Raw genomic sequence first — 19,573 nt, 5'->3', positions numbered from 1 at the left:
CTATGATGATTTCAGACAAGTAGCCTGCAGGTCACTCTGGAAGATGGTCACATTGAATTGAGCACCAGGGACAGCAGCGACCCAATTTTTAAATCTCCACAGACGTACATGGATGGTTTACTACATTACGTATCTGTAATAAGCGACAACTCTGGGTGAGTGAAATGGTACTTCTGTTGGAGGTGTGAGAGTTTTACTTTATTTAGTTTCATCAAATTTTCTGGTGTCTTTTTTTTTTTATTTCATCTTATTATGGGTGATACAGAATTTCAGGTTACATACGTTGCCCATGTACCGCCTGTCCCCCCAAGTCAAAGCTCCAGGCGTGTCCGTTCCCCAGACAGTGCGCATTGCACTCATCATGTAGGTATATATCCATCCCCTCCTCACCCCCCTCTCTTTTTTACAAAGTATTTGTCGTTGATGCTGAAACTATTTTTCTAGTAAGTCTTGGCGTTTTCCCTTGTTTTATATCAATTTCCTCATTAAAAAAAAATCAACAGTTGGATGGATAAATAAATTGTGGTGTATTCAAAGTGGAATACCATACAGTGATGAGAAAGAAAGGTCTAGAAATATATATAATGACATGGATGGACCTCACCAACATAATGTGGAGCAAAAAGAGTCACACGTAAAAGAGTTCATCCCCTATGATTTCATTTATCTAAAGTTCAAAAATAGGCAAAACTAATCTATCAGAATTCAGGATGGAGGGAGGATAGAGACTAAAGGAGTACAAGATGGGGTTCCTGGGGTGCGAGTTTCTTTATCTGGGTGCTGGTTATGTTGGTGTATTTATGTTGCAAAAAATCATGGCGCCAAACACTGACAGTATATGCACTTTTTGTATGTATGCAAATCTTTAATAAAATATGTGCAAAATGAAATACATGAAAAAAATTTTAAATGCTCTTTAAAAGTAAGTCTAGTGTCATTGGTTATTTTAGATAACAGATATTGAGTCTGGGTCAAAGACAGGAAGTTGACCACATGGTGAAAGCCTTTTTTTCCCCAGCGGTTCTCACCCTTGACTTGCTTTCCTCCTCCTGCAGACTCTGGCTTCTCATCGATGACCAGCCTATGAGAAATAACCAAAGGCTAAAAGGCATTTCAAATTCCCAGCAGTCTCTGCGTCTGGGCGGGAGCTATTTCGAAGGTTGTATCAGCAATGTTTTTGTCCAGAGGTGGGTGATCTTCTCTGTGTGGGTAACCGCTCTGGCAAGGGGGCATCTCATCGGTCTGGTTAGCAAAGTCAGATCTGTCAAAAGGTGCTGCACGAGGCTCTCATGCCCCAATCTTTCAAAACGCCCTCTTTGGCAAGATACACACGTTGAGTAACAAACCCACAAATACTCCTGGGCCCAACCTCCTTTTAGAGGAGCAGCTTTGGCACATAACCTTGGAGAAGGTCTAATTGCAATTAACTTCAGATTATGGCCCTGAAAAATATTCACACTGACATTTTATTTTGTTTTAATCGAGATTGTGCAATTAGATTTAACCAGCTCTCCGTCGTTTTCAAGGCCAAGGAATTGCACAGACCAGTGCAGTGCTAAGAAAGCAAATCATCACCACGTTGAACATGACTTTCAGTGGAGAGTGTGGTGCCTCCATGCAAGCATTTAAACATTTTCTTTTGAAACAAAAATAAGCGTTTTTAAGCAAGAGGCAAAATCCTCTTCAGGGCAGAGGGAGTACCTGGGTTCTGGCCAGGAACTTCAAGCTGGAACGGTCCAGCCAGCACAGCACTGCAGTGCCATCAGCCCTCCCGCCATTCAGGGCACCGTCCTCCTTGGCCGGCATAAAGCTTGGAGTTCTCACTGCTCTCCTGGCTGAGGAAACATCTTCCTTGAACATCTAGTCAAGGCCTGGAGCGGGCAGTGGGAGTGACGGAGAGGACGCTGAGGCACTTAGCACCAGCTGCTGCCATGACAAGGCTCAGACAACAGTCATGAGATAAAGCAAGTCTGAGGCTTTCCTGCTCAAACGTAGTCAGATAACCCTTCATAAACTCATCTGAGATTTCCTGATGATTACCGTCATCTTACATCATCCGGTGCCATCTTTCCCTTCTGTACATAGTTTATTTTCATGTTTCTCTATGACACTCATTCCAAAGAAAGAACTATGATATTCTGGCCCTGCCACAATCCAAGTCAATAAAAGTTTGTCAAGCCCTTCTTCTGGCTTCTAGATGTGATAGAAATGTAGGAGATGAAAGTCCATCTAGGAACAGTAAGAATGTTTATTTTTGAAATGAGCTCTCTCTACCGATGGGTCTTCCCATTGGCAGCAGCTTTCATTTCTGCCCTTGTTTCAGGTTAACACAGAGTCCCGAAGTCCTAGATTTGGCCAGTAAATCTACCAAGAGAGATGTGTCCCTGGGAGGCTGCAGTTTAAACGACCCACCTTTTCTAATGTTGCTTAAAGGTTCTACAAGGTTTAACAAGGCCAAGACTTTCAATGTGGACCAGGTAAGTGTCAAAAACTTAGCATAGGTTTTCCTTCTCCCCAGAGGAGTCTCCTAAGCCTGCCTTGTGGGAGATGTTGGGAAAAGGCGGGGATGATCACCTGATTCCATGGGGGTCAGGGCCTCCATGAAGGTGGGGTTGATGGGCCATCAGCAGTTGAACCACACCAAAATGCCACAGTGGTTTTCTTTTTATATCATATCTTTTATTTCATATCTTAATTAAATTTTGCCAATTTTTGCAATTACAGAACAAATAGAAAATTGACTTAGGCTCTCAATTTCTGCAGCTGATGTCTTACTCTTTTGACACTTCTGCTGTGTCTCCAGCACATCCAATGATTTTTTCTAGAATTCAAGGGACATGCCCCTTCTTCTGCCCACAGACAGATGAGCCCAGGCCTTGTCAAACCGGTGTGGCTTAACCTTGACTGTACATTAGAAACACCTGGGGAGCTTTAACATCCCAACACTCAAGCTGCACCTGACCCAATTAAGTCAGATGCCCTTGGACTGCGCCCAGGTGGCAGTAGCTTATAAAGGACCCCAGGTGATTCTCATGTGCCGCAATGAGAGCAGCTGAAAGCAAATGAAACTCCTTATTCGGGGGAGCAGAAGCAGTGTGACGACTTGAACACAGGGTCAGGACTTAGGGAATTCTTTGCTCTGCTTGAGGTCAACAATGTGACCTCCCCAGGCCTGATGTTACATTTAATATGATTAACAGATAACCATGAGCACCCCTGATCTGCCAGGCATCACACTAAGCCCTCCAAGCAGATCTTCGTACTAAATCCTTCCATAACCTTATGATGTACGTACCAGTACTAGCCACATCTTACAGAAAAGGGTGCTGCGGCTTAGAAAGGTAACAACTTGCCCAGGCTCCCACAGGTGGAAGGTGGAGTTGGAATTCTATCCCAGGAACCCGTGCGCTCTTACAAGCTATGAGCACCTGTTCAACATACTTTTCACTAAACGTCAACCACGTGCTGCTTGTCTACCAGTATTTCCCAGCTGCACAGTCATTGGGGGGAGTGTGAACAGATAATACATAATAAGAAATGTTTGATGTTATTGGTAAATATACTTCATAAATCCCAAAGGTTTGTCATGTTACTGCTATGAAAGGAAGATCTTTAGAATCACCCCATCAGAAATGAAGTCCTATCCATTTTTTCATTGTAAGGCTGACAATTACTGAGAGACTAAATTAGCACAGTGACGGTGGAACTGGAGAGAAGGAAATGGATTCAAAAGCTATTTAGAAGATAGAATATACAGGACTCAGGCAATAATTGAATTTGGGAGACAAAGGAGGAGCAGGAGTTAAAATAACTCTGAGGCATCCAGTCTGGGTTACTGAATGGGCAGAAATGCCACTGAGATCTCTGTGGAGATAGGAGAAGGACAAATACTTGGAGGGAAAGAGAATGAATGGAATTTGTGGCACATTGAGTGATAGGTGCCTGCAAGACATCCAGGTGCAGAAAGCTGATGTGAGACTGTCAGGTGTCGCTGCGTGGAACTGGGGCTACTGATGTGCGACATGTCAGTGAACACACTATTTCATATCCTCCCTGTTCTGTGCAAGCCCCCAGATTAGACAGGATAAGACATTACTTCTGCCCCCTGTAGCCCAATAGAGAAAATGCGACATAGCTTAGTGGTTAAGTACTGGGCTTTGGGGTCAGACTTCCTGGGTTTGCATCAGGCTTTATCACTTACAACATATGTGACCTTGAACAATTATTTCAAGGTCTGTTCATCAACCATTATCTCTGGGTCTGTTTGCTCCAACGTAAACGAAGATAAATAATGGTAGTATCTCATGATGTTGTGAGGATTGAATGAGGTAATAAACATAGAACATGTAGAAAAGTGCCTGACATGTAGTAAGCATGCAATAAATGTTATTACTGTGCACACTAATGACCTAAATGAAAGGCACATGTGCTACAGGAGTGGTGCTACGGAATTTCCCTACCATGGGACTCAGGGGGTTCTTCTGGAGGAGGTGACGCAGGCACTGGGTCTGCAGTGTGAGTCAAGTTTAGATCAGTGAATATTGTTGATTGATCAGGAGCCCAAAGCTGGGAGGCAGGATATGGGTGGGACTTACAGGTGCAAAATGTTACGTGCATTTGCTCTGATCCTGGCAAGTCTCCATACTGTCTCTTTCAGGTCTCTCCACACACCACTGAGAGCAGAAGAAAATTCTAACTTTACAGGTCAGGAAGTGGAATCTCCAAGAGGTTAAAAAAACACTTGCCCGAGAGCACCCCATCAGTAAATGGTAGAGTTGGAATTCAAACTTAGGACTGTAGAATCCCAAAGAATGTGCTCTTCCAGCCACATCACATGGCCCCTTCAAGCCTGGAGAGCTTGATTAACAGTGGGACATTTGGTGGGGAAAGGATACTAGGGGGGATGGACTTGGAATCACACGCTGGAGCCAGATCAGGCGAGCCTCATATGACCTATGTAATTTGGACATTTTTCTATAGTCAGTATAAAGCAATTGGAAGGAGTGCCTTAAGCCATTTAAAAGAATAAAGAGCATTAAACTGGCAGCAGCTTGTGGGACTGTTTGGTGTAGGAAAGTTCTAGAGACAAGGAGTCAGGCTGGCAAGCTACTGCGATGGTCCAAGCAAGAGTCAGGGCTGACTTTCAGGGCAGAGGCACTAGAAATGAAAAGGAAAAAGTGGAAACAAAATATGTCACAGAGAGAAAGAATATGACATGAAAAGTGAATGCATGAAAGAGGTAAGGCAGGTGTGCTGCGTGCCCATGATGACAAAGATTTTGAGCCTAGTACCTTGAAGGACGATGATGCCATTAAGAGAGTTAAGACGTGGTGGCAAAACGTATCTACAAAACTGTTCATCGTGATGCTACTGCTGCTGACACACTTTCAGAAGGGGAGCGAGGCCCACTGGTGTGAGTCCCGGGCAGGAGCCGCAGGCTGGGTTCTCTTCTCAGTAGGATCAAGGATTGGCTGTAATTTTAAGTAATTCACTGACCTTTCTGGTGGGCATGACTGAACATTCAGCATTGTGCAAGTATAGAATGTTTTCAATACCTGATATCAAGTTTGCGTTCTGAACACTGTATCCAAGAGTCAGGTCAGGGAGGAGAACCTGATATTGAAGGAATTTGAATCTGTTAGGGAGCCTTTAGCTGCTGGCTCCAGAAAACTCACTGCAAAAGAAATGGCTTAACCAATAATAACAATCATCATCTCACATAATGAGCTGTTCAGGGGCAGGTTGGGGCTTGAGGCCTGGCCCATCAGGACCCAGCTCTGCTTCGCCACAGTTCTCTTGGTCCCATCCTTTCTGCCTCCAGGAAACACATCCTCACTGGCCAATGTCCAGTGCAAGAAGCACTGACTCTGCCGGGTTTCTCTCTACTAATGCACAAACTTTTACCCAAAGCCCCGCCCCCAACTTCCCCTCAAGGCTCATTGGTCATGGGGTGGCGGGGGCGGTCACCTGTTAATTCCTGAACCAATCCCTAGCAAGACAAATCCCTCCCTTTGCTTTGACTAATGGGGAGCCCCACTGAGCTCCAAGCCTCCGGGAGAAGTGCATGGGCACTTCGAAATCTGGACTCTGCCATGGAGGAAATCTCAGTTACTTCCAGTACTTTTTCTAGTCACATTTGATACTGTGGTGGTTCTTTTGCATTAAAACTCAGTCCTGTTCAAAAGTTCAAAGCATCGTCCAGCGCAGGACAGGCTTCTGTGCTTGAGTCAACTGTGATGAATGTGGGCACAGGGTGTGATCCCCTCCCGTCTGTCCCCTGCTGTCTTGGTCCTTTCACCTGCCTGCTGCCCAAGCGAATGACTATGGGCCAGAGGTGGTAGGTTCGTGGTTGCATGGCTCACTGGCTAGCTGTGGGCACCTCCGTGCCGCCAGCCAAGTGCTGGCTGTCTGAAGGGACACTGGTTCTTCCAGAAGGTCCCTGGAGAGCCATTGGTCCCCAGTGCAACAGTTTTCAGAAAGAAACCAGACTTTGTGTAGCATGGGAATAACATGCATCCCCCCTAAAGAAGGAGTGAGAGAAGAGGGTATTTAGAGTCTCCTAAATTTTGCTTCCCCAAGAGAATGACACCCCCGCCCCTGCCTTTCCAGTTCTATTTTATACCTTCCTGGTGGAAAAAGCCCCCAAGTCAAAGCCACACTGGGATTCTGGGATAATTACAGGCACTGGGAGGATCTGGCTTGCAGGGAGGGTTAAGGAGCCCCCTCCACAGGGCTCTCAGTGGGAACTTCCCACCCCCGTGACTGCATTTGCCAGGTCTTCTGTTTCTCTATCAAATTCATCTCAGGATCAAGAGTAACAATTGAGCAATGCACTTAGCAAGATAAGCATTCTTTGCTCTTCCCCTGATAATTAGCTGTCTTAATTTGTTTGCCTCTCTCCCATGCAGCTGTTGCAGGACACACCAGTGGCCTCTCCAAGGAGAATGAAAGTGTGGCAAGATGCACAGTCTTGCCCACCACCTCCCAGGGCCCAGGCCAGTCATGGAGCCTTCCAGTTTGGGGACATTCCTACCAGCCACTTGCTATTCAAGCTTCCTCAGGAGTCGCTGAAACCCAGGTATTATTTCATTTTCCCCAGGGCTGACTCAGAACCTGACTCTGCGATCCTACCCCCAGGGAAGTCTACCTGGCATAACACCATGCACCTGTCACTAACGAAGGTGGCACTAGCCTGCACTGGACAGGGCGCGCAATTGCCTGCCATGTGCTCCTGCCACAGCTGGCTGCAGACGTGACAGCGCACTGCTCAGAGGCAGGAACAATCAGCTCGGCTCTGGCTGAAAACTGATGGTGTTCTAAAAATAAGGCTGACATTTTTTTTTCCCCAAAGCTGCTATTTATTTCTGTGATAAATCACCTTTCTTCTTTTGCATTCTGTAGTGAAAGGAAAATCATTCTTTTAGGTAGACTCAGTGCCAGATAGATCATTTTTAGAGAATGCATTTGGCCTTTTTATGCTAACAAGTTGCATCTCTTTTGGGGAGGAGGGAATGAGCAGAAATATTAATTAGAAAAACAAGGTTTGTCATTTTCAGGTGATTTGAAGGAGACATAACTAAAAAGGTGCCAACCACTCCTTCATGACTTCTCTACACAGGCAGAATTGCCCAGGGGTCGAAAAGACCTGGCTTTAACGTCTGGCTTCCAATCCCTGTGTGACCCCAGGCCATGTGCCAGGTCAGCTCCTCTGAGATGCAGGTGCCAAGAGGGGATTAGATGGCAGGGGGTTTATTGTGCGGAACCCTGGGAAAGGTGATTGGGAGGGGAGAGGAGCAGAAGGGGAGAACCCACAGCCGGATGTGACCTGGGGACCCCTGTAAAGGGAGGAGATGGGTGGAGCGTGAGGTAGGAAGGGCTCCGTCTGCAGAGCAGCCCCGAGAAAGTCTCCGCCAGGCACACAGGGTGCCCCCAAGCAGAGATCACCCCTGAGAAGAGCCCAGTGTGGGGTATAAATGACCAGCTCCTGTATCCCTGAGGGCCCCTGTAGACCCTAGGGTGTGACAGCTGGGGGCTACGAGCCCACTGTGCCCCCAAAGCAGGTTCTCTTGAAGGCAGAACAACTCCCCGTCTGCCACAGGCTTTGTAACTTTTCTAAGCCTAAGCTTATCCTCTGTCCTGTCTCACATGTTTTAGCAAAGTGCTGCCTCTCTCTGGTCCTCAGTTTTCTCCTCCGTTAAATGGGGTTGATGATGCTTCCTTGCGGGGAGGAGAGGTCATAGCTTGCAAGGGGCTGGCCCTTGGAAGCCACTCAGTGGGCTGCGAGCACAGCTCCTGGGCAGAAAGGCCAGAGAAGGACCCACCGAAGTGCTGAGTTCTGAGAGGAAAAGCGAGTGCTGGCGGCCCCACACCTCCAGTTCCCCATGGATAGTCTCAGGGTCCCTCCTTTGCCAAAACTGTGTGCTATTTTCAGGAAACTAAGGCAGAGGGACAGGAGAGCGTCCCTCCCAGTCAGCCCTCCCCTGGCTACTCCTCCGTCAAGCTGACCTTAATGACAACGGTCTCTCTTTTTCAAGAAACTGCACTGACACCCTTTCCCCAGCTGCCCTCCCTCCCTGCAGCTCCTCTCCCAGCATGTGCTCCTGTTAAATTCTACATCTGGCATGAAAAAAGTAGCATTTTAAAAGATAAAGTTACAAAAAAAACTGTCAGTCATTAGTAAATGTAATTTTGACATTATTTTAGTCCCAAATTGTGTAGCAATGGGATATTTTCAGGAAGTTGCAAGACTTGGGGTATTCTATTGTTCTCATTCTGATTTACATTCTAGCAATGTTCTGACTTTCCTTTGAAACTGGTACTGTTATTTTAATTAACCCTTTGGTGAGTGTCTAAAAAGGCTGTTTCGCTCTCTGTCTTACCCTTCCATCCTCCGGCACTGAAGTCACAGCTACAGTATCATCTGCTGGGACTGGAATCTGCCGCTGCCTTTTTTTGGGTGTTAGTCAGTTAGTCTTTTCAGAAAGAACATTGCTTTAAGAAACAGTTCTGGAAAGCAAATGTCAAGTCTGAGCACCAAGCCCACATATGGAAAGTACTTTACATTCTATAGCATGTTCTAATATCCTGCTTAAATTGGCTACCCCTCATTCTCCAAACCTCCGCGCTCTAACACACAGACACACCAGCAGAAATATTGAGCAGTGTTACCATCTGGTTGGTTCAATTTAACAAATTTAGATTTCTTTTTTATTTTGAAGAACATTGCCCTCAAGGAAACTTGCTAATCTGAAGAATAAATGTGCATCTTGGCCTCACAGAATTAAAAAGCAAAGAGAATTAACGGTGTCATTTTTTCCCTCCACTTCCAGTTTCTGCCTCCACATTTTCCATTTATCACTTAATTCAATTCAGTAACTATCTATTGAGTGCCTACTGTGTTTTAGGCCCTGCGGGTGCAGCTAATACACAGGCTAACCGCAGTTCCTGCCTCTGCCTGTTGTGTACTTAGGCGTCAACCACAGGGACGAGTGAAGACAGCCTGTGACACCTGTCTCCCCCACTACCTTTCCATGCTGCCCTTTCGGGGCATCCAGGCACCACAGACAACTCCCAGGATGAAACAGCCATCACTGCATTCCCAGTGCTCAACACGGGCCTCACGCACACTCCACACTCTTGAAATATTTGTTTGGTGGATGGATAAGTGTTGAGTTTTCATAAAAAGTAAAGCTTGCTTAGCAGGATATACATATGTTACCATGATACAAATGAACATTAATTTTCACTCTGCTTTTATCGCGCGATATTTGCCTAATTCTTCCATCATAGGTAGGGTATTAGGGTCCAGGAAATGCAGAGGTGGGTGAGAGAAGGTACTTCTGTGCCTTTGTGTTAAGAATGTCTTCTAGAAATAAAATGCTGATCTTATGGTTAAATCACATCCTTATTATTCAAGATGTCCCTGCTTCTCCTACGACTTCCCTCCCTATGAAGACATACAGAATAGAATGCATATTCATTGGGTCTAAAAGGTACAGGCTATCAAATGAAATAAGCCAGTCTCAAAGGGACAAATACTGAATGATTTCACTTACATGAGGTGCCTTGAGGAGTCAGATTTAGAGAGACAGAAAGTAGAATGGTGGTTGTCGGGGACAGCAGGACAGGGAGCTCTTGTTTAAGGGCTATAGAGTTTCAGTTTGGAAGACGGGAAGAGTTCTGGAGATGGATTGCACAACAGTGTGAATTGCATAACACTATTGAACTGTACACTTAAAAAATGGTTGAGATGGTAAATTTTGTATGTATTTTACTATAATTTTTTTAAAAAAGATCCAAGCATATTCCATCTTGCCCTGTGCTAGGACTTATATACCACTAGTTAAATTTGCCACGAAAGTTCCACGTTATTCCCCAACACAGTAAGGAACAATGAAACTATTAACAGCTGGAATATAATGGCTTTTAAAAGTTCCCAGAGAAACATGTCATTTAATCAGTCCATCCCTTAGTTTATTCATTTGACAAATGGGGGTGGAGTGTCTGCTCCTCACCCCCTCTCTTTCCCAGCTCTGAGATTCGCAGAAACACTAACACGTCTATTTTCCCTCATTGCCTGTGTCCCCACAGGTTGCAGTTTGCCGTGGATGTGCAGACAACATCCTCCAGGGGGCTGGTGTTTTACACAGGCACGAAGAACTCCTTCATGGCTCTTTATCTCTCAAAAGGACGTCTGGTCTTTGCATTGGGGGCAGATGGGAAAAAACTGAGGCTCAAGAGCAAGGAGAAATGCAACGACGGGAAGTGGCACACGGTAAGGCCCGGGGCCGCGTTCGGACCTCCAGTTGGTGCGGAACTCACTGTTCGAGTAGCTGATAATAGGAGTCCCAGCATCCTTCCCAGGACGAAGGCACTTGCACCAGGAGAGGTGGTGTGGTTGGACGCGCTCAGGACACAGATCTCCGTGCTGGGGACGGCGGCCCCTGCCATGCATGGGTGTCGTCCTAAATGCCACGATGGGTTTTACTGACTGTGCATCCAATCCCCTCCAGCCCTCCATGGGCTGCCTCATTCCCCTTGCCTCCTCCCACCCCTGCTTCCTGGACCGTTTCTCTCCTTCCGGGCCAATTTCCAGGCCTCCAAACCCCTCTCTGGACGTGGAGTGCCTCCCCGCAGCACGAGCTTAAAGACCCACAGCCCTGGCATCCCAGCTCTTGCCTGAGGCAGTCCAGATTTAACGAAATACAGTTTCAGGCAAGAAGGGACCCATTTTTTTTTTCTAATGAGGACACTGGAACTCAGAAAACTTAAGCAACTTGAAAAATTGCATTCACTCAGTCATTCAACAAATATTTTATGAGGTGCTCTCCTGGAATATAGAAGCAAGAAATCCTCAATATAATGTAAAAGATGCTGGTAACTGCTTCGAGAAAACACTAAAGCAAAGGTAAGAAAAGGACAGAGTAGGGAGACTTTTTTTTTTTTTTTGAGATGAGGTGTCATTGTGTCACCCATTAAGGAGTGCAGTGGTGTGATCATAGCTCACTGCAAGCTCGAACACCTGGGCTCAGGTGATCCTCCTGCCTCAGCCTCCCAAGTAGCGGGGACTACAGGTGTGTGCCACCACGCCCAGCTAATTTTTTAAAAAATTTTTTGTAGAGATGGAGTCTTGTTATGTTGCCAAGCTGGTCAAACTCCTGGCCTCAAGTGATCCTCCCACCTTGACCTCCCAAAGTGCTGAGCTTACAGGCATGAGCCACCGTGCCCAGCATAGGGAGACTATTTTAGATAAGGTAGTCAAGAAAGGCCTCCTACTCAGTCATGGGACATTATGGGAAGGGGGTTCCAGGCAAAGGGAAGAGAAAATACAAAGACCTCAAGGTGGGAATTAGCTGAGTGAACAAAACACAAAGTGACAAGAAATGGGATTAGAGAGGAAGGCAGGCCCACATCATTTAAGCCTGGAAGGTCAAACTAAGGACTTTGGATTTTATTCCAAAGTGCCTCTGAAGCTCTTAAAGTATCTTAAACTCTTACATGAACAGATTTACATATTGTTTAGCTCTTTGACTGAGGAGACCACAGAGGGTAAGAGCGGGAGTAGAGAGCCCGGACCGATGCTGGTGCCTCTGCTTGGAAAGGCCATGGGGAGGGAGGATGGCCGCATGGGACAGTTCTGAAGGTAGAACCAAGGAGAGAAAGAGAGGAGTCCACATCGCATCCTGTGATTTGGGGCCAGCAATGGGGTCATTCGTGGGGCATTTACTGATGGAAAAGATGGAGAGTGGTGGATATAGCCAAGAAGAGAGAGTTCGGAGCTGGGGAAGCCAAGGAGTTCTGTTGTGAACATCTCTGGGTTGAGTGGCTGTCACACATTCAAGCCCGAGTGTCCGTGGACCGTAGAGGCTCAAGGTCACAGCTGGGCATATAAACTGGGGAGTCATCAGTGAATAGTCTCACCGCCAGGAGATGGCAGAATCCACACTCCAGCCCGCGGATGCTGTTTTAGCAAAGAGTTGAAACACTTGTTCCTCTTGTTGGAAGAGAAGGGCCCTGGTTCAGCTTGCTCTGGGAGCCCTGCTCAAGGCGCTGCGACCACCCTCCCAGCACTACACAAACTGTCCCTGCCCCTTTGTTGCACGGGAACTTGTTTGTGCATACGCCTTTAGCTGTTTCTCTTTTGTGTAAGTTTGCAGATCAATTATATCTTTTGATTAGTTCAGCTTTAAATAAACTTTTTCTTAGCTCCCTTTTCAGCTCAGTTTGTTCGATATCTAACATATCCCAAAATGTTGGTGACGGTAATAACAGGAGAAAAGTCTCTGGTTTTCTAAAGCTATTCGAAGGGGCAGAAAAACATCTTTTAAAAATTTCCTGTGATCACTAATAAAATACAGCACCAATTGCAAAAAGTAAAAGTATGATTCATTTACTTTCTTTTCTCCGAAGGTGATGTTTGGGCAAGAAGGAGAAAAGGGGCGCTTGGTTGTGGACGGACTGAGGGCCCGGGAGGGAAGTTTGCCCAGAAATTCCACCGTCAGCGTGCGAGGACCAGTTTACCTGGGATCATCTCCTGCAGGGAAACCAAAGGTAAGTAGTGATGCTTCAGAGCCATGGATGAAAAATACCCACCTTCTATTCTAATCATAATTATCTGAGATATTCAAGAATCTCAAAATACTTTAGCTGATTTTTTTAAATATCAAATGAATGTTCACGAGCCCACAGAGAAGGCACTGGTCCCTCGTTCCCAAGCCTTCATTTCTAAGGCGCAGCTGCAGACACAGACCCTACCGGGGGTGAACGTGGAGCTTCCCCACAGCTTTATAAACACAAGTGCCACTTTCGCCACCTTTGCCATACCCTGGGAACACCGACTCGACGGTCTGCTTGCCATCAACTCACTGTTAAACGTAAATGTGCTTTTACAGCATCATTTTCTCTCACTCATAAGTAGCAACCGGATAGCTTTTTCCCTAAAGGGTAGGGAACCATAAAAAGTAAACATGTGAAACAAAACCGTGTTAGAGTCTAGCTAGGTGGTGTGGCCCGTACGCCCTTCATTGGGAGAACAAGGTCTTGACAAGTGATCAGGAGGTGTTTAAGACTTGTTGGCACAGAGCTAGCATTTACTCTTTGTCTTAATCAGAGGGCTAGACAGAGAAGTGAAAAAGGAATAACTTAATAACTAAATATGTATTTTAATGTTATTTGATATCTGAAATAAAATTATCTCAAGAACCAAACTTGGGGATGCTGGGCTGAGGGAAAGTCCCTCTGTCCCCAGGGAGGAGGGTGCTTCCTGGGTTTGTCAAGTTCAAAGGCTCAGATGGCGCCCCAGCGCAGGGCTGGGCTCTGCAAGTGCCTTCTCCTTCCACCTCTCCCTCCACCCTCCGCCTCTCCCTCCACCTGCCAGAGCGCTAATTGCACCTGGGTGACTTGGGGTGGCCTCACACTCCTGTCTTTCTTCTCCTGGATTTGCCTTTTTCTCCCACAAAGTTAAGTAAAATGCTGCTGTCAACAGCTCGGGTCTAGGAACTGTCCTCCACCTACATGCGATGTTTCCCCCTTTCCTCCAGACTGGCGGCACATTCTGGTGTGATGTTTACTTGCGGTGGGGGAGGAAAGGGCCCAGGTTCAAATCTGAGGCTGGAAATGGACACAGTTCACACAGGTCTTCTCCACCAGCGTGGGCTCTAGGGACGCAGCCTGACCCAGCCCAGGCCCGGGTACCTCCATGGGGCTCAGCCCAGCCCATTGGACTTTTGCACCGGGGTTTGGGCCAAAGCCCCAGCAACTAACAAAGTATTATTTTGCTTTATTGCATATAGTAACTTTTATATGTATACCATGAATTATATATAACATATTATCTATTATTTGTAATATAATGTGTATTATAGATACAGCATACAACATAATTGCTACGGAGGATCCTCATTGTTAATGTTGGCTTTTCCTCAACCTCTGTACCTATTTTCATCTCAGAGAAATTACAGGATGGGGCACAATTTGGGTATTCTTTTGCCCTGGGTGAATTCTCTTAAAACCACCTTAATCACTCCCAGCATCCTGACATCTGGGGCAATTAGTAGCACCCACGTACAATATGCTTTACAAGCCGAGGTTCTTTCTGCAGCCTTCTTTCCACCTGAGGATAAAACATCACATTAGCCTCCCTCATGTTCTTTCCAAGGGCAGGCCACCTCCAACCAACACCACCCGCCTCTGACACCGAGCTGTACGCAGCCCTCGGGGATTGTGCTGGGTTACAGCCTGGCGCGGAGAGCGGAGCTTGGTGTCAGATATAGGTTCTTCACTGTGAAACATGACAAACCTTAAGTAACTAAAACTTTCGCAGGGAGCCCAATCAGTTTACTGTGGACCACTTTCTCTTAAATCTACCATATCTTACGTCTGTCATTAGGATTCCAGGGCCCTAAAATTATTTATTCTAGAGGGAGTTTAGGGCTTTGATTCAGTGATTCTTAAAGTTTTTTTGGGAATTTTGTGAAATTTATGGTCCTTCTCCACATACAGGAAACACCTGGTGTATGATACGGGCGAGCACAGAATCGCAGAAACCTGTCCCTGGGCCCAGGTGAGGAGCCCCTGTTGCAGGCCAGCACCAGGCAGGCACGGGACTCCGCAAGCCCACTGACCGTGCTCGCTGCGGTTTATATTAGCTCTGTGGCATTCACGATTTGTTGGTGGTGCACCGCGCCCAACAGTGTAGGGAGACGTTTTGCACTTTATTATTTTGGAAACATTTTGGCCTCTTTTTTTCTGTCAGTTGCCCTGCATTAAGCTGTCACACGGGCTCATGTAACTCTAAGAAGGGGTTTGTACCTGCAAAGAGACAGTGAGATCTGTGATCCGTAAGGTGGAAATGTCCTCCGTTGCTGCTCTGTCTGTGAGGACCAGGGTCGGGTCAGCCCTCCCTGTAGTTACTCCAGCACAAGCTGGCAACCTTCCCTGCCTCTGCCCTCCTGCATACACGCCGCTTGGTTCGGTGATGCCTTCAAACTTGCACCACCCACCAAACATCTAGGATACAGGTTTTTCTTGCACTGTGGGCAGGAAGCCAAATGGAACACTCAGGCTCACCTAACTCTTGGAAGCAGGAAGAATGAACCCGCACCCATCCTCCCCCTTTTGCTGACAAGCTGCAATGCCCTTAACCTTGGCTATTCATGCGTTTCTGGAAGTTGAGGGTAATGAACTCTTTCTTTTCTGCTTGGTTGCAGAGCCTCCCCCCAAACAGCTTTGTGGGATGTCTGAAGAACTTTCAGCTGGATTTAAAACCCTTGGACACCCCTTCTGCAAGCTTTGGTGTGTCTCCCTGCTTGGGTGGCTCTTTGGAGAAAGGCACTTATTTCTCCCAAGAAGGAGGCCATGTCGTCCTGGGTAAGGAGCAGTTTGGTGGAGTTTATGCCTTTGAGTCTTAAGAACTCTCTTCCTGGCCAGGAGCGGTGGCTCATGCCTGTAATCCTAGAACTTTGGGAGGCTGAGGTGGGAGGATCACTTGAGGCCAGGATTCAAGACTAGCCTGAGCAACATAGCAAGATCTCTACAAAATATAAAAAAAAAAAATGGCTGAGCATGGCAGCACACACCTATAGTTCCAGCTACTTGGGAGGCTGAGGCAGGAGGATTGTAGGAGTTTGAGGTTGCTGTGAGCTATGATGACGTCACTGCACTCTAGCCCAGGCAAGAGAGCAAGAAGCTGTCTCCAAAAAGAAAAAGAAAAAGAAAAAAAAGAACTCTGTCTTTTTTCTTTAATTATTTAATTATGATCCTCTGGTTTTTGTTTCTGTTTTTGTTTCTGTTTTTGTTTTCTTTTGAAAGCTAACTCTGTGTTGCTGGGGCCAGAATTCAAGCTTGTTTTCAGCATTCGCCCAAGAAGTCTCACTGGAATCCTGATACACATCGGAAGTCAACACGGGAAGCACTTATGTGTTTATATGGAGGCAGGAAAGGTGCGTAGCAGTCTGGTGACATGGGAAGGGGATGTGGAAACCAGCTTCCACGTCTGGAGACCGTAGCAGGTGAAGTTCATAGCAGAGAATAGAATCCAATCTTGTATTTAAGACCCCTGACTTCAGGGCTAACTTAACATTTTCCTTTAGCAAGTAATTTTATCATCATGTTTTCTGTTCTTCTTTAAAACTGGGAAAACTCAAACAAGTTGGGCTAAATTCCAGCTCCACCACTTAGTTATATGGTCCTAAGGAAGTTACTTAAACTCTTTCAGACTCAGTTTTTTATCTGTAAAATGTAGATAATACTTATATTTTAGGGATTTTGTCAAGAGTATAGAAACTGCCATCTGCTCAATAAATGTTCGTTTTTCTCTCCTCCCTTGCATCCTCGTCCCTTCTCTGCTTTTACTCACAAGTACCAGAATTAATGGATAGATTGCTCACCAGCTGTCTATACCACGTCACACCCATGCCATGGCACTGTGCCCACTGAATCGGTTCCAGACCCCCTAATTCTCTCTGCACAAGTCCCCAGCCTTTGTCCCCTGCAGCCATACGGGTCCCGGGGCCTCCACACTGCTCTTTTGCCTCCTTCTGCCTCAGTCATCCCGTCACTCACAGGCCTGAGTTAAGATCTTACTGTCACCCAACTGGTTAGATCTCGTCCTTCTCCAAGACGTCTCTTCAAAGCCAAACTCTTCCAGGGAGACTCTCTTAATTAGGCCTCGAGTCCAAGACTGACAATGTGCCATTTTCTTTTGTCTCCATCCTTCCCACCATTTATTAAATGTGAGGGGAAAAATCCCAGAAGAAAATAGAATGGCCCAAACTCCTAGAACACTTTTTATTGAAATTACAGTCTTTAATTAAGTCTGAGCAGGTCTCTGGGAGCCCAGAGAAGCAAGCAACTAGCTGCTTGCAAAGTGGGTGAGACAATTGTGGCTTTTCAAAGGGGGGCCTGGAGAGGGTCTCCAGTGAGACTCTCTGGGCAGGAATTATTCTCCAGAAAACAAAATCAAGACCGAATGACCTTCCTAACAGCAGTGACATTGCTTAGCTTGAAAATTGCCCATGAATAGACGGCACCATCTAGCTACATGCAAATTAAATGTAAATTATTTATAAATGCACTTATTTTAGTCCTTTTATTTCATTCACCTTGATTCAACCCTTAGAAGACCCCAGAGGAGACCCTGACCTAGAAAGTGGGATTGCAGGATTCTGCACAAAACCAGCTGGGGGCCTGACCCCTGACATGCGCCCCGTACACACACAATCAGTTAGCTGGTTTAATGTCTTGGATGAGACCCCGCTATGAGTAATACGTTCAGGGAATTGCAATTGGCTGGCCCTTGCAGCAGGGTGTAGGTTTCTACCAGTGTTTTTGCCTTCCACATTGCACATGTCCTAAACAGAGCCACTGTCCAGTATCAGTTGTTGAGGAGACTCTGCCATGTCCAACAGTGACCTTGGAGTAGGGCTGACGGGACAGGGTTCAGATTAGGAGGGGTCGGCTCATGGCCATTGGCAGCCACTTCAGACCAGGCTGGGAGTGGAGGGGGACCGACCTCTGATGTGCTTGTAGGTGTCAGTGTGGCCAGGGTTGGGAAGGGAAGATGGCAGAAGTTGGCTCCACTTGCCTTTCTTAAGGAAATGGGAAAATAAATGCTTGTGTGTTCCAGGTTACGGCCTCTGTGGACAGTGGGGCAGGTGGGGCCTCGACATCAGTCACACCAAAGCGGTCTCTGTGTGATGGACAGTGGCACTCAGTGGCAGGTATGACGTCCAGGAGCCCGTGGTTCATGCACTGAAACAGGTTCCCTCTCCATCGTGGCTGGAATATCCCAAAGGCAGCCTCAGCCCATCCGTCCACAGTGCTAGCCGGGCCAGCCCTGCAGGTCGCCACGTCCATTCTCCCCGCTGGCCTGGCTTGCAGAACTCACGGCTGCTGCCTCCAGTTCTGCAGAACACACCGAGTGCTCTGTTGTTGTTTTGTTTCTGGAGCCCTGCAAACTGACAGGCTATGCTAGCTTTCAAGACAGTGTAACGCTGTGATCTAGATTTTGGTTCTGACATCAGAAAGTAGAGAGGTCCAGTCTCAGGTCCATCCTTCACCTGTGTGCCTTGGGCGAGCTGATTAATGGCTTTTTACCTTCAGTTCCTCATCTGTAAAATGGACATAAAACTAGTATATGCCTCCGAGTGCTGTGAAAATTAAACGGGATGACGTGTGTAAAATGTTCAGCAGTGTCTGCTCTGACCAGCGCATTGTTCAGGCTCACTGTGGGTTTTTGTTTTTTTCAAAAACCATTTATTGTTAATGCAAACTATGTAGACAAACTAGGGAGTGGAGAACAAGCATTTCCTCAAATAGAATCTGTTATTTTATTAATAACTTGTAGGTATTAGTTTAGAGATATATGAACCTGTATTGACTAAAATATCTTTTGTAAAAAGTGGTCTTCTCGTGGCTAATTTGAAAGTTACCTACTTTGCAATGAGCTGAGATTGTTACCATGGGAGGAATTTTGTGTAGGGTCAAAAGCACTGTCGTTGGCGTCAGTGTTCAGAAGTCGTCGTCTTCGTAGAAAGTAGCTGAGATCATGTGAAATCAGCATGGCCTTGGCCACAGGAGACCAGAGCTGGAATCCCCTTTTCTGTAGCCCAGCTGTCTCGTCAGGCTCATCGGGGAGTCAGAGTCCCTTATCTCGGAAATGGGGATGATCATTTCTTCCCCATGGGTTCATTCTGGGGATTAAACTCGGTCATGTGTGTGGAAGCACCTAAGCCCTGCCTGGTGGTCAGCAGTGAGTTGAACTTATATCTAGGCTGAGCAAATTCCCGCAAGCAGTGCTGCCACAGGTCTGGTGGGAAGAGTCGAAATGAAGCCAGTGGGGGCCCAATAGCATAGACAGGAAGCAGTAAGCAGGACTCGCTTCAGGTGACAGACCTAACTAGGTTTCTTCCCTCCAGTCACCATAAAACAGCACATCCTGCACCTGGAACTGGACGCAGACAGTAACTCCGTAGCTGGACAGCTTACCTTCCCACCTGCCGGCACTCGAGAGCCACTACACCTTGGAGGTGTCCCAGGTAACTCTTGCCCTGACTTCTCCTTCTACACCGTGTTG

The 19,573-nt window shown here is 46.6% G+C and overlaps 1 protein-coding gene across 4 annotated transcripts in view; it reads left to right on the top strand.

Moving 5' to 3' along the window:
• LAMA3 (laminin subunit alpha 3) overlaps nucleotides 1–19,573 on the top strand; it is a 229,945-nt gene that overhangs the window by 208,786 nt on the left and 1,586 nt on the right. For all 4 annotated transcript variants that reach the window (XM_069468522.1, XM_069468521.1, XM_069468520.1 and 1 more), the window contains 10 exons: nucleotides 16–155; nucleotides 1,056–1,187; nucleotides 2,324–2,477; nucleotides 6,909–7,078; nucleotides 10,591–10,774; nucleotides 12,910–13,050; nucleotides 15,708–15,867; nucleotides 16,309–16,439; nucleotides 18,125–18,218; nucleotides 19,416–19,535. In XM_069468522.1, the coding sequence (XP_069324623.1) occupies nucleotides 16–155; nucleotides 1,056–1,187; nucleotides 2,324–2,477; nucleotides 6,909–7,078; nucleotides 10,591–10,774; nucleotides 12,910–13,050; nucleotides 15,708–15,867; nucleotides 16,309–16,439; nucleotides 18,125–18,218; nucleotides 19,416–19,535 (1,426 nt within the window). The remainder of the gene's footprint in view (nucleotides 1–15; nucleotides 156–1,055; nucleotides 1,188–2,323; nucleotides 2,478–6,908; nucleotides 7,079–10,590; nucleotides 10,775–12,909; nucleotides 13,051–15,707; nucleotides 15,868–16,308; nucleotides 16,440–18,124; nucleotides 18,219–19,415; nucleotides 19,536–19,573) is intronic.

This window comes from Eulemur rufifrons, chromosome 5 (genome assembly GCF_041146395.1).
Source record: "Eulemur rufifrons isolate Redbay chromosome 5, OSU_ERuf_1, whole genome shotgun sequence".
Classification (NCBI taxonomy): domain Eukaryota; kingdom Metazoa; phylum Chordata; class Mammalia; order Primates; family Lemuridae; genus Eulemur; species Eulemur rufifrons.
Note: the sequence above shows the minus strand (reverse complement) of the source record. Positions and strands in the feature narration are given on the sequence as shown.